Consider the following 14967-nt stretch of genomic DNA (forward strand, 5'->3'; position numbering starts at 1 on the left):
CCGGCCCATCACTAATTTCTCGGGGGGGGGGAATTGCCCCGTTGCCACCCCCCCTGGATCCGCCCCCGTACGGAAAGGATTAAAGAGGAAGATTCCTCAACTTGTAAGGCTAGGACTAACAATCAAAATCTATCTATCACAGAACATCAGTATACTTAAAGAGCCATTAAAGATGATTTTTTTGTTTGCTAAAATAAAAAAAGATCTAATACACACCTTCTGTCCGCTCCTTCTTTCTCTGGGTGCCCTCTTAGAAAACCGTGTTCTATGAGGGCACCCATGGGAGTGCGCTCCTGAGCCAGGCCTCTTCTCTGTCAGGCACCCCTCCTCTCTGTCAGCCCCCCTCCTCTGTCAGCCCCCTCTGCTCTCTGCTCTCTGTCAGCCCCCTCCTCTCCCCTGTCCCCCCCCATACTACACCAGGAGACCTCCCCCCACCCCCCAAAATTACACTGGAAGGCTCCCCACCAAACATTACACACTACATATACACTATATTGTACATTACACACGCCAGCACTATATACACTATATTGTACATTACACACTAAATATACACTATATTGTACATTACACACGCCTGCACTATATACACTAAATTGTATATTACACACGCCTGCACTATATACACTATATTGCACATTACACACTAAATATACACTATATTGTACATTACACACGCCTGCACTATATACACTATATTGTACATTACACACGCCTGCACTATATACACTATATTGCACATTACACACACCTGCACTATATACACTATATTGCACATTACACACACCTGCACTATATACACTATATTGTACATTACATACACCTGCACTATATACACTATATTGTACATTACATACACCTGCACTATATACACTATATTGTACATTACACACACCTGTACTATATACAATATATTGTACATTACACACTAAATATACACTATATTGTACATTACACACGCCTGCACTATATACACTATATTGCACATTACGCACACCTGCACTATTTTGCACATTACACACACCTGCACTATATGCAATTGGCTACACCCACTGTTCACCGCTACGCTTGCCGCATTACTACTCCCTTAGGGCACACAGAGGTGTCCCAGGTATTTTGCAATCTCATAGTGTATGCTACAAAAAAAATGCCAAGCCCCGCTGAAGTATTGGGGTTTGGCTCGAAGAAAAGGTGGCATCCTAGCCCCTCCTTTGAGTGCCCCTCATTGCTTGCTACAGGGGGCACCCAAGCCGAGTAAGAACTCTGTTTATCCATTCGGACACGGAGCCCAGGCCTGGCCCACCCCCTTTCTCCCCTGATTGGCTGACTGACTTTGATTGACAGCCGCGGGAGCCAATTGTGCCCCTGCTCTGTCTCAGTCAATCAGGAGGAGTGTCCTGGATGACTGAGGGGATCGTGGACATCGCTAAAGAAAGAAGGAGCTCAAGTAGGTAATAAGGGGGGTCCTGCTACACACAGAAGGTTTTTTATCTTAATACATAGAACGCATAAAAATAAAAAACCTTCTGCCTTTACAACACCTTTAAGTATCGTACCTTTCAGTTATAGCAAACACTGATATATCATTTATTTTTCTGATTCAGAAATTACATTTTTAATCTGTTTTTAGTTCAATTTAAAATTTCTGTGATTATTTGTATTATGCTTTGCCTCGGTTTTTAGTTTTACTGAATATAGATATTGTCCTGTTGTGACTTGTAGGTGCAATGTATGGAAATCTTGACAGCTGTGATGTCCGTGAGTCCATCCACTTGTCGACTGTAGCTGCTATGCTTGAGGTATTTATCAACATATTTTAATATCTCTCATCTCTATACCTTTTTTAGTGGTCTGTTTGGTTACACAGATATGCAGAGAAAGGCGCTTTTAAGTGCAGTATGCCAGCAATTGGATGATCCTGAGTTCTCATGCACACTGGACATTTTTGGATGTTTTTACAGCTGCTGTTTTTGGCTTCAGACGTTTTTGTTTTTTTCTGCAGTCACTACATTTTCCAGCATGCTATCCTATGTGTCCATGCACACATAGGCTGTTATCAACTGTTTTTGGCTGGGGCATTTTTTGGCTGTAAAAAACCCCAAAACGAGTGGGTTCTGAAAGGAGTTTTTCAGCTGTAAAAAAGCTCTAATGTCAAAAAACGCAGATAAATGCTCAAAAACACTGCTCACCAGCGTTTTTTAATGTTTTTAACCCTTACTAATAGCAGAGAGGTGGTTTCTGTCTAAAAAAAAACGTGAAAACAGCTATTGCAAAAATGCTGAAAAACACTGAAAAATGCACTACAAAGCTACTGCCATTTTTATAATGTTTTTAGAACGTCTAGTGTGCATGAGGCCTGAATGTATATAGCACCTGGAGGACTCTTCTAGCAGAAGCGCTCCTACTTACCACTTTCCATGTTTGGTTACATAGGCCAATTGTGAAGGAAAAGTATTACCTGGTAAATAAAAAACTGGATTTGCTATTCATTTCTGAAGGGTTATTCATATGGTATAAGCAGATTTCATTTTGACTAGAAAGTTATTTTGGACTTATTCGTGAACTGCTGCATTAGTTTAACAACACTAAAAAATGTGTTATGCACAACTGACTATTGGTATAGCTGTGAAGCTTTCTGTTATTAAAAAGGTGTTTTCTTTGGGGACATGGCTAAAGCATTGCCTGGTAAGACATGTCCCACTGAGCTCTTGTATCTGGCCTTTGTTTCAAAGGGGAGTACACACTATGTCTCCATGATTTACACTGCCCATGGGTTGCTCATTAAAGGAACCCAAAGATCTTCTGGACCCCCGGTGTCTCATCCAAAGGCAATCCACTAATTTTTCTACTCCAATGAGAGACTAGAAACCATGCTTAAAATGGTCCCTAGAGAACACAGTTGCATCTAGCTCCAAGTGACTTGCCAAAGCGCCTAACAAAAACCTGTTGTGCCTGATCTTAGCAGTGAGTCCCACATCTTGCAGAAGTCTGATGTGGACTTGGAGCCAGAGCTACCACAAAAAAACCCCCAGAAATTAATGTCCTGCATGAGGTTATTACCTCCTAAGAAAGACATAAAAACACTCTTCCACACCACAGTCACATCAAAGCAATTAATGACCTCCGGAGAGACCTCCAACACTTCACGACTTTAAAACAGTTAAAAAGCGATCTCAGAGCTTACCCAATCCCTGCAAGTAATGCACAAAACTAAGGCAACTCAACAGTCTAGCCTAGATGTTGTTTGGTCTTACCTGGATAACCTGGAGAAGAAGGCATGGCCAACTGCAGCCAAGGGAGACACCCCTAGCTGTATCCTGTCACTGGAGATTCTCAAAAAACTATACTTGTTCCTAGGTTTCTTTGTTTACTTACATTGTTTGCTATACACAGTGTGTATGTATGAGTGTATCCGTTTTTTGCAACAATAAAAGGTTTAGAGCACTATGTTTTTCTCTTTTTTTATCTTTGAGCATCAGTGATGATCCTAGAGTTTATAGTGTGCTTGGTTTTTGTCACTTTATGCTTGCAGCTCAGTTGTTTTATTTTATTCTGTGCACAAGATTTTTGGGGGATATTATTGATTCTGTCTCAGTGGACACATCTCTCTCTCACACCCAGCAAATGAAATGCTCAGATGGCTTATATATGTTAGACTTTTGTGACACATTACTACTTAATATCTGCCTTGTCTTATTAATATTATTATAAACTGACTCTTGCTGCATGCTATCTCTTGTGGTGTATCAGGCATTTATCCCACTGGGCTTGTTTGGACCTGCCCACCTCAGGAGAGAGACAAGTTGTGCTTGGCATGCCTCCTCTGCTTATGACCTGTTGTTTGAAAATTGTCTGCTTCCCTGCTGCCAGATCTCGCCCACCTTTCCCCCCTCTTCTTGTTTTACCTTTACCTGCACCCCCTCTCCCTTCTATGTACCCCTAATTAACCATTAGGCTGATCTAGGGACCAGGTCCCAACAAGCATTGTGCTTTAATTGATTTTGATAGCTCTAATCCTATATGAACTCAGTATAACTGGACAGTGAGTGCCTTACAGTTATACGACAGCACCAGCCTTTTATACAATATGGATCACTGGGTTCATAAGAGCCCTCCAAACTTGGAATATGTCTACGTCCCTACAGAATCTAACTTGTTGACCTATTTTGTGTTTTATTGAAAAGGTTGTTGCACATCCTGCTGCACCTTTGAATTATATGGGAGAGGGCCATTCTTTGCTTCCTTTCCCTGTGACAAGACATGCATCTACTCCTTAAAGATGGGTTATTCCTGCTTCTTGTAAATGCTGCCCTTGGACGCACACTGATGCAACCTCAACCAAATGTTGAGAATTTACCTTTTAGCCCCAAGGATACAAATTTCTACCTCGCATTTTATCACATCTTTCCATGAGCCCAATAGGATGCACTTGAGTCTCGTATCCACCTTTCCCACATAGCATAATTCCAGTCTGATATGATGCCCAATTAAGGTTCTTACTTAATTCCCAATGGCTAACATACAAATTATTTGGGCGAATGCAGCAAATAAATGTCCCCAAATCCTATACAATATGCATAAATTGAAAACACAAATTGGTAAAACTCCTGTATTATACAACCAATTCTTGTCTAAATGGGCTCCAATCCTTGATAAAATCTCAGGGTATAGCTATAGGTCTCTACTCATTCTTGTTTTGGGAAATCATTTTTGAATGCATTGATCTCAAGGGTAGATTTGTCTTCCTCAAATGGTCCTCCTTTTAGAAGATATTTACTTTGGCCAGCATATACCCTTTCAGCCCCGGAAGGATTTACCCACTTCCTGACCAGGCCATTTTTTGTGATATGGCAATGCATCGCTTTAACTGACAATTGCGCGGTCGTGCGACGTTGTACCCTAACAAAATTGATGTCCTTTTTTCCCCATAAATAGAGCTTTTTTTGGTGGTATTTGATCACCTCTGTGTTTTTTTTTTTGCGCTATAAACAAAAAAAGAGCAACAATTTTGAAAAAATAAAACATTTTTTTTTACTTTCTGCGATAATATATATAAAAAAAATATAAAAAAATTAATTTATTCATCAGTTTAGGCCGATATACATTCTTCTACATAATTTTGGCAAAAAAAAAAAACCCCAATAGGCGTATATTGATTGGTTTGCGCAAAAGTTATCGTGTCTACAAACTATGGAATAGATTTAGGGACTTTTATTTTTTTTAAATTGTTTTTACTTGTAATGGCGGTCATCAGCAATTTTTTTAGCTGCGACATTGCGGTGTACAAATCTGACCCCAAATTACACTTTTTGGGGACCAGTGACATTATTACATTGATCAGTGCTATAAAAATGCATTGATGAATGTATAAATGACACTGCTATAAGCACTTAAAGGAGCTGATGTACAATGACGGCGATTCGCGCAGTTGTGCCAACCTGCTGCAGTAAAACTGCGGCGGCTGATCGGCAACTGGTTAACCAAGGTCATATCTGTACATTGTTGTTCACTCTTATTCACCTGTAACTCTTCACAGAGGAAATGCTAATCTTGGGTGGTGATTTTAATTTTGTATGAATCCTTCATTGGATACCACCTCATGCAAATCTTTCTCGTTCTCCTCACTAAACAAAGAAAAAATGCCTCAACTTATTACAACTTGTCAACATCTTTCAGATTCAACACCTATGACTAAGGATTTTATACAGTATTTTCAAACAATCATACAGTTGTGCTCATACGTTTACATACCCTGGCAGAATTTATGATTTCTTGGCCATTTTCCAGAGAATATGAATGATAACACAAAAACTTTTCTTTCACTCATGGTTAGTGTTTTGTTGAAGCCATTTATTATCAATTAACTTTGTTTACTCTTTTTAAGTTCATAATGGCAACAGAAACTACCCAAATGACCCTGATCAAAAGTTTACATACCCCAGTTCTTAATACAGTGTATTGCCCCCTTTAACATCAATGACAACTTGAAGTCTTTTGTGGTATTTGTGAATGAGGCTCTTTATCTTCACAGATGGTAAAGCTGCCCATTCCTCTTGGCAAGCCTCCAGTTCCTGTAAATTCTTGGGCTGTCTTGCATGAACTGCACATTTGAGATCTCCCCAGAGTGGCTCAATGATATTGAGGTCAGGAGACTGAGATGGCCACTCCAGAACCTTCACTTTATTCTTGTCAGAAACCATGAAATTAGACTGAGACAGAAGTACAGTTAAATCACACTTGTTTAATAATAAAAGTAAAAAGAACAAACGTAGTCAAAACATAGCCAAAGTTCAGTAACTGGAAAGGATAGTCAGCCAAGCCAGAAGTCAGGGATCAAAGTAGTGGAACAGCAAGCAGGATCCGGAGCCAGAAGGGATGTCAGCAAAGCCAGTCTTTAAACAGGAACGCAGGAGATGTTTCTTGTGATGTTGACCAAGGCGAAGGCAGAGCTCCTCTGGACTGGACGGCTTAAGTAGGCAGGATATCAACAACAGCTGAGTAACTGTGGAGAGAGATGGGAGCTGGCAATTAGCCAACAGCTGAGTGGCCAGCTCAGAGAAGGAAGGACTGAGCCCAGCGCTGACAATTCTGCTGTAGCCAATGACAGGTCGACTTGGCCTTGTGTTTTGGATCATTGTCATGTTGGAATGTCCAAGTATGCCCCATGCGCAGCTTCCTGGCTGATGAATGCAAATGTTCCTCCAGTATTTTTTGATAACATACTGCATTCATCTTGCCAACAATTTTGACCAAATTTCCTTTGCCTTTGTAGCTCACACATCCCCAAAATATCACCAATCCACCTCCGTACCTTTCATCATAGGCCTTGTTGACTCCTCTCCAAATGTAGCTTTTATGGTTGTGGCCATAAAGCTCAATTTTGGTCTCATCACTCCAAATGACTTTATGTCAGAAGGTTTGAGGCTTGTCTCTATGTTGTTTGGCGTATTGTAAGTGGAATACTTTGTAGCATTTGCGTAGTAATGGTGTTCTTCTGGCGCATCGACCATGCAGCCCATCTTTCTTCAAGTGCCTCCTTATTGTGCATCTTGAAACAGCCACACCACATGTTTTCAGAGAGTTCTGTATTTCACCTGAAGTTATTTGTGGGTTTTTTTTTGCATCTCAAACTATTTTTTCTGGCAGTTGTGGCTGAAATTTTAGTTTGTCTACCTGACTGTGGTTTGGTTTCAACAGAACCCCTCATTTTCCACTTCTTGATTAGAGTTTGAACACTGCTGATTGGCATTCTCAATTCCTTGGATATCTTTTTATATCCCTCCCCTGTTTTATACAGTTCAAATACCTTTTCCTGCAAATCCTTTGACAATTATTTTGCTTTCCCCATGACTCAGAATCCAGAAATGTCAGTGCAGCACTGGATGAAAGATGCAAGGGTCTGTCAGGAGTCCAGAAATGCATTGATCTTTTATGCACACACACTAATTACAAGCAAACAGATCACAGGGGAGGATGGTTACTTTTAATAGCAATTCAAACCCCTTTGTGTCAACTTGTGTGCATGTTATCAGGCCAAAATCACCAGGGTACGTAAACTTTTGATCAGGGTCAGGGTAGATTCTGTTGCCATTATGATTTAAAAAGAGTAAACACCGCTTCAACAGTATATGGGCACCCTAGATGGACTATGTTTCCGACCCAGGACATGCATCCTCTAGTCTAGACTTAGCACTGCTGGAGTTGGCAGAACCATCCCTTAGAACCCGCCCGCAACTAGGCACTTAGGGGGTAGAGATACACCCTCTTGTTGCAATATAGCCTTCCCCACTTCCACAGGAGGTTATCCAGCCTTGGTGCAGTTTGCTCGATGCAGATCTGAAGATTCAATATAAGAGTACAGGTATGCTCCGGTCTCCTCTTTTCTCTAATCTCTCCTCCTCTCTTTTCTCTTCTCCTCTTTATGCATTGGAACAATGTAAACACTCCTTTTTATGTGGGTTTAGATCTCCACCTCACATTGCAATAGCTGGACTTATGGCTCTAGTGCCTTGCCGCTGGAAGGGAGGCCTCCCTACCAAGGGATGGCATCGCTTTTCCCTTTCAGCACCAGATGTTTGCATTGGGCACTCCTGACTCGGACGGTGTGCTGGGGGAAGTTAGCTGGAGGCTAATTTGGCCCCCCTTCCCGGTGTCACTGCCGACAGGATGCCCCTATATCCTTTCTCAGCAGCATGGGCAGACTCAGTGCTGGCTGTAGGGCTTGCTACGGCCCCCATATACAGTGGGGATGAAAAGTATTCAGCCCCCCTTACATTTTTCACTCTTTGTTATATTGCAGCCATTTGCTAAAGTTTTCAGTTTATCTTTTTTAATAAATCTGCAAAAATGTCAACAATTCTGTGTTTTTCTGTCAATATGGGGTTCTGTGTGTACAATAATGAGGAAAAAAAATGAACTTAAATGATTTTAGCAAATGGCTGCAATATAACAAAGAGTGAAAAATTTAAGGGGGTCTGAATACTTTCCGTCCCTACTGTATATCCTTGTGTATTTTTTTAGGATGTTATCCATGAATGTCACTGCCACAGAAATGTCCCTAACCCCCCATGAGGAAAAACCCTCTATTATTGCTTAATAAGGTGACAAGCATTATTCTCCTTCTCCTTTACTTTTTTCCCCTGCTTCTTTGTATGTACCTTTTTTATCTTTTTGATGCATGCCTATTTCGGTTTAGTCCTCAACTATCTGAAAATGTTTGCTATAACATGTTATTTTTGTCCTAAATAAAGATTATACAAAAAAAAAAAAAAAAAGTAAACACAGTTGCTTGATAATAAATGGTTTCAGCCAAACACTAACCATGAGTGAAAGAAATGTTTTTGTGTTATCATTCATATTCTCTAAAAAATGGTGAAGAAATCAGAAATTCTGCCAGGGTATATAAACGTATGAGCACAACTGTAAATCCTATAGCAAGATCTACTTTTTCCTTCCTACACACCATGCTCTGTCATGGTCCCCTTACACCAAAATTGGCATACACATATCGTCTGACTCCTCCCCAACCATATTTGCATTACAGATCCCTGACACTATCAAATCTCCCATTAAATGGAAGCTAAACAAAAAGCCTCTTACAAACAACCCCTCCACATCCGACCTATGGGACCTGAACAAAACATAGCAACTAATTGATTTGAAGACTAGGGATGAGCTTCGAGTTCGAGTCAAACTCATGTTCGACTCGAACATCGGCTGTTCGCCAGTTCGCCGAACAGCAAACAATTTAAAAGTCTATGGGAGAAATCAAAAGTGCTAATTTTAAAGGTTTATATGCATGGTTTTGTCATAAAAAGTGTTTGGGGACCTGGGTCCAGCCCCAGGGGACATGGATCAATGCAAAAAAAAGTTTTAAAAACTGACATTTTTTCAGGAGCAGTGATTTTAATAATGCTTAAAGTGAAACAATAAAAGTGTATTATTCCTTTAAATTTCGTACCTGGGGGGTGTCTATAGTATGCCTGTAAAGGGGCACATGTTTCCCGTGTTTAGAACAGTCTGACAGCAAAATGACATTTCAAAGGAAAAAAAGTCATTTAAAACTACTAGCGTCTATTAATGAATTGCCGGTCCGACAATACACATAAAAGTTCATTGATAAAAACTGCATGGGAATTCCCCACAGGGGAACCCCGAACCAAAATTTTAAAAATGACGTGGGGGGTCCCCCTAAATTCCATACCAGACACTTCAGGTCTAGTATGGATATTAAGGGGCACCCCAGCCAAAATTTTTTAAAAAAATGTCGTGGGGTCCCCCCAAAAATCCATACCAGACCCTTATCCAAGCACGCAACCTGGCAGGCCGCAGGATAAGAGGGGGACAAGAGAGCGCCCCCTCCCTCCTGAACCATACCAGGCCACATGCCCTCAACATTGGGAGGGTGCTTTGGGGTAGCCCCCCAAAACACCTTGTCCCCATGTTGATGGGGACAAGCGCCTCATCTACACAACCCTTGCCTGGTGGTTGTGGGGGTCTGCGGGCGGGGGGGCTTATCGGAATCTGGAATCTCCCTTTAACAAGGGGACCCCCAGATCCCAGCCCTCCCCCCTGTGTGAAATGGTAAGGGGGTACAAAAGTACCCCTACCATTTCACAAAAAAAGTGTCAAAAATGTTAAAAATGACAAGAGACAGTTTTTGACAATTCCTTTATTTAAATGCTTCTTCATTCTTCTATCTTCTTTCTTCTATCTTCCTTCCGTTTCTTCCTCTATCTTCTTCTGGTTCTTCCTGCAGTGTTCTCGTCCGGCATCTTCCTCCGCGGCGTCTTCTTCCCTTCTTCTCCTCGGGCCGCATACATGATGGCATGATGGGAGGCCTCGTAACCCCGCCCCCTTCTGACGTCACGGGGAATGCCACAGGGAAGTCCCTGTCAATTCCCCGTGCGTCAGAGGGGGGGCGGGGTCATGGGGTGCCCCCCCCCCTTTATTTAAGAACCATCAGAAGAGGAGAAGCGTCACACAGTGGGACCCTCCCATCATGCCATCATGTATGCAGAGCGGCCCGAGGAGAAGAAGAGAAGAAGAACCAGAAGAAGAAGAAGATGGAGGAGGAAACTGAAGGAAGATAGAAGATAAAAGAAAGAAGACAGAAGATAGAAGAAAGAAGAAGCATTTAAATAACGGAATTGTCAAAAACTGTCTCTTGTCATTTTTGACAGTTTTTTGTGAAATGGTAGGGGTACTTTTGTACCCCCTTACCATTTCACACAGGGGGGAGGGCCGGGATTGGGGGGTCCCCTTGTTAAAGGGGGCTTCCAGATTCCGATAAGCCCCCCGCCCGCAGACCCCCACAACCACCGGGCAAGGGTTGTGGGGATGAGGCCCTTGTCCCCATCAACATGGGGACAAGGTGTTTTGGGGGGCTACCCCAAAGCACCCTCCCAATGTTGAGGGCATGTGGCCTGGTACGGTTCAGGAGGGGGGGCGCTCTCTCGTCCCCCCCTCTTTTCCTGCTGTCTGCAAGGTTGCATGCTCGGATAAGGGTCTGGTATGGATTTTTGGGGGGACCCCACACCATTTTTTTTTTTAATTTTGGCACAGGGTTCCCCTTAAAATGTATACCAGACCTGAAGGGTCTGGTATACATTTTGAGGGGGACCCCACGCCATTTAAAAAAAAAAATTTGGCCGGGGTTCCCCTTAATATCCATACCAGACCTGAAGGGCCTGGTATGGAATTTAGGGGGATCCCCCCACGTCATTTTTTTTTTTAAATTTTGGTTCGGGGTTCCCCTGTGGGGAATTCCCATGCCGTTTTTATCAATGAACTTTTATGTGTATTGTCGGACCGGCAATTCACTAATAGCCGCGAGTAGTTTTAAATGACTTTTTTTTCCTTTGAAATGTCATTTTGCTGTCAGACTGTTCTAAACACGGAAAACATGCGCCCCTTTACAGGCATACTATAGACACCCCCCAGGTATGAAATTTAAAGGAATATTACACTTTTATTGTTTCACTTTAACATTATTAAAATCACTGCTCCCGAAAAAACGGCCGTTTTTAAAACTTTTTTTTGCATTGATCCATGCCCCTGGGGCAGGACCCAGGTCCCCAAACACTTTTTATGACAATAACTTGCACATAAGCCTTTAAAATTAGCACTTTTGATTATTCATGTTCGTGTCCCATAGACTTTAACGGTGTTTGCGTGTTCGAACAAATTTTTTGCCTGTTCGCAAGTTCTGGTGCGAACTGAACAGAACAGACCGTGTTACAAGTATTTTTAAGAGTATGGGAACATATGCAACAATATTCTGGCTTACTCTATACTACACCTAAGCGCTTCTACATACATTCTAGAACTTAATTCCAATACCTCAGGTGTAGTCTATAGGGTGGGACAAATAGGCATTAGCGCAAGGTTTTCATTATTCTCGGTCAGCATGGGGAATAGCACAAGTAACTCTGCACCTGTCGCAGGAGTGTTGGCAGGGGATGGAGCTCGTCCCAGCTCCTTAGACCGCTGAAGGGAAAGAAAGGAGAGATCCCTAATGCTGCACATCCACGGAATCCTAGGAAGGTAAAGAGTGGCAACCGCAGCCTGGGCTCCCACCAGGCCACGCCCCCAAAGCATTTCACTCTGCCCAGTGGCGCTTAGTCATGGGGAGTAGTTCCTCAACCAGGGAAAGACACATTGCAATACTTAAAACAGAACTCCACTCTCTCAATTAACATTAACTAACATTGACTATTTGCAATCCCTGTTCTGCTAGCATCAGTAATGGGGTCAGCATGGGGAATAGCACAAGTAACTCTGCACCTGTCGCAGGAGTGCCGGCGGGGGATGGAGCTCGTCCCAGCTCCTTAGACCGCTGAAGGGAAAGAAAGGAGAGATCCCTAATGCTGCACATCCACGGAATCCTAGGAAGGTAAAGAGTGGCAACCGCAGCCTGGGCTCCCACCAGGCCACGCCCCCAAAGCATTTCACTCTGCCCAGTGGCGCTTAGTCATGGGGAGTAGTTCCTCAACCAGGGAAAGACACATTGCAATACTTAAAACAGAACTCCACTCTCTCAATTAACATTAACTAACATTGACTATTTGCAATCCCTGTTCTGCTAGCATCAGTAATGGGGTCAGCATGGGGAATAGCACAAGTAACTCTGCACCTGTCGCAGGAGTGCCGGCGGGGGATGGAGCTCGTCCCAGCTCCTTAGACCGCTGAAGGGAAAGAAAGGAGAGATCCCTAATGCTGCACATCCACGGAATCCTAGGAAGGTAAAGAGTGGCAACCGCAGCCTGGGCTCCCACCAGGCCACGCCCCCAAAGCATTTCACTCTGCCCAGTGGCGCTTAGTCATGGGGAGTAGTTCCTCAACCAGGGAAAGACACATTGCAATACTTAAAACAGAACTCCACTCTCTCAATTAACATTAACTAACATTGACTATTTGCAATCCCTGTTCTGCTAGCATCAGTAAATACATAGGAAGGTATATATCACAGTTACTCGATTTAAAGTTTTTTTTTTTATATCTTAAAATATTTTCAAATATTTTAGTTACCTGTATAATAATAAATGTACCATAATGAATCTACAATTAACAGAGGTACGCTGTGTACTCAAGAAGCTATGGACAGTATCAAAAAGACTATTTCGCTAATCCATTATGCTGAACAACACTCACTTTGCCTTTGTTTGCTTATGCTGAAAAGGCTTTTATCAGAGTACGTTGGAAATTTCTGCATGCATCCCTCTACATACACACTGTGTGTGTATAAAATCATGGTCCTATACACGCCCCCCTCTGCAAGTATACAAGTTAAAGGGCTGGTCTCCAGATCCTTAATTTCTTTTTTTTTATTTCCAAAAAAGATTTTTATTGAAGATACATCAAAATACATTGCCAACGGTACATATCAATGTAAAACCCAGTGGAAACACACACGCCCCCCCCACCCCCCACCCCCCCCAGGTCAATGTTAACAAACCAATGAGCCTGATAATACAGTAAACAATTTAACTTGCCTATAATAAATAGACATGGCTGCGGTATAAAAATGTCAATAATAATAAAAGTGTAAGAATGGTAATCAATAAACTTACATTGCTGAAAGTTCATATATAGTATCTGTAAATGATTGAAGTGAATTCAAAAAATCAATACATCAACGGTGCAAAAATCCAAAATGCTTGTGCTTTCCTCCACCAGTATCACAGGCTGCTCACCTCACATCTGAGTCAAATCCGTAGTGTTATAATAGAGGGCTGGTGCTGGTAATCACTTTACTCCTCCAAATCGTTCATTCACATAAAAACCCCGATCATCTCACCAAATATGATGGATATGCAAAAGAAGGAAGGCAGAATGTAGTGCTCTCCGTTTAAAATGTTTAAAAATATTAAAAAAAAAGGTAAGGTATAAACTCACAAAGATGACCCCTTAGGGGATGGAGCCTGCATATTGACATTACATTGTGGCCATCTTGAGACCTATTGTGTCTGAAATGTGTTTTCAGCTTGCACAGCTTACAGTGCCATCTTTGTGAGTTTTTGCCTTACCTTTTTTTTATAGTATTAAACATTTTAAATGGAGAGCACTAGATTCTGCCTTCCATCTTTTGCATATCCATCATATTTGGTGAGATGATCGGGTTTTTATCCCATGTGAATAAGCAATTCGGAGGAGAAAAGTGATTACCAGCACCACGCCTGCCCTCTCTATTATCCCCAGAGGAGGACACTGCTGATTTGACTCAGATGTGAGGTGAGCAGCCTGTGATACTGGTGGAGGAAAGCACAAGCATTTTGGATTTTTGCACTGTTGATGTATTGATTCTTTGAAATCACTTAAATCAGTCACAGATACTATATATGAACTTTCAGCAATATATGTTTATTGATTACCATTTTACACTTTTATTATTATTATTGATGTTTTTTATAGCGCAGCACTGTCTATTGATTATTTGCACCTTTTAAGTGAAGTGAGAACACTTGTTAGTGATAACAGCTATTATTAATTATTAAAAATATGTTTACACCACTTTATTTCACGATATTGCACAGATTGATGTTCACTTTATATAATTCAACTTGCCTAACCAGAGGAACCAAACTGCAGTAAGTTTTATAGCATATACTAAAAGACAAGATATTCCCTCTTGAGTAGTCTAATAATATACCCTGCAGAAATACACCAAACTAGCCAACTTTGAGCTGAGGTAGCCTATCCATGGTCAAATCCACCGGAGATAGACCCGGAACATCCAACCATGGTGCCCATAACCTCTCAAATTTATGCTCATTTCCCCTATGTTGGTATATAAACTTTTCCTTTCTTAACAGCTCACCAATATTCTTGACTCACTCTTTCACACAGGAGGAGCCTCCGACTTCCAGTGTACCATGATCAGTTTGTGTGCCTGGAACAAAGCTCTGAGGATAGCCTCCCTGGTATACACTTTCCAGTCATACTTTTCCAATATACCCAGTTAGCAGG

At 41.8% G+C, this 14967-nt stretch overlaps 1 protein-coding gene across 2 annotated transcripts in view; it reads left to right on the forward strand.

Moving 5' to 3' along the window:
- The window catches only part of MYO7B (myosin VIIB), a 422737-nt gene that overhangs the window by 175888 nt on the left and 231882 nt on the right, over positions 1 to 14967 (forward strand). For both annotated transcript variants that reach the window (XM_073625783.1, XM_073625782.1), the window contains one exon: positions 1723 to 1799. In XM_073625783.1, coding sequence (XP_073481884.1) covers positions 1723 to 1799 — 77 coding nt within the window. The remainder of the gene's footprint in view (positions 1 to 1722; positions 1800 to 14967) is intronic.

The sequence above is a fragment of the Aquarana catesbeiana genome, linkage group LG04 (genome assembly GCF_042186555.1).
Source record: "Aquarana catesbeiana isolate 2022-GZ linkage group LG04, ASM4218655v1, whole genome shotgun sequence".
Classification (NCBI taxonomy): Eukaryota; Metazoa; Chordata; class Amphibia; order Anura; family Ranidae; genus Aquarana; species Aquarana catesbeiana.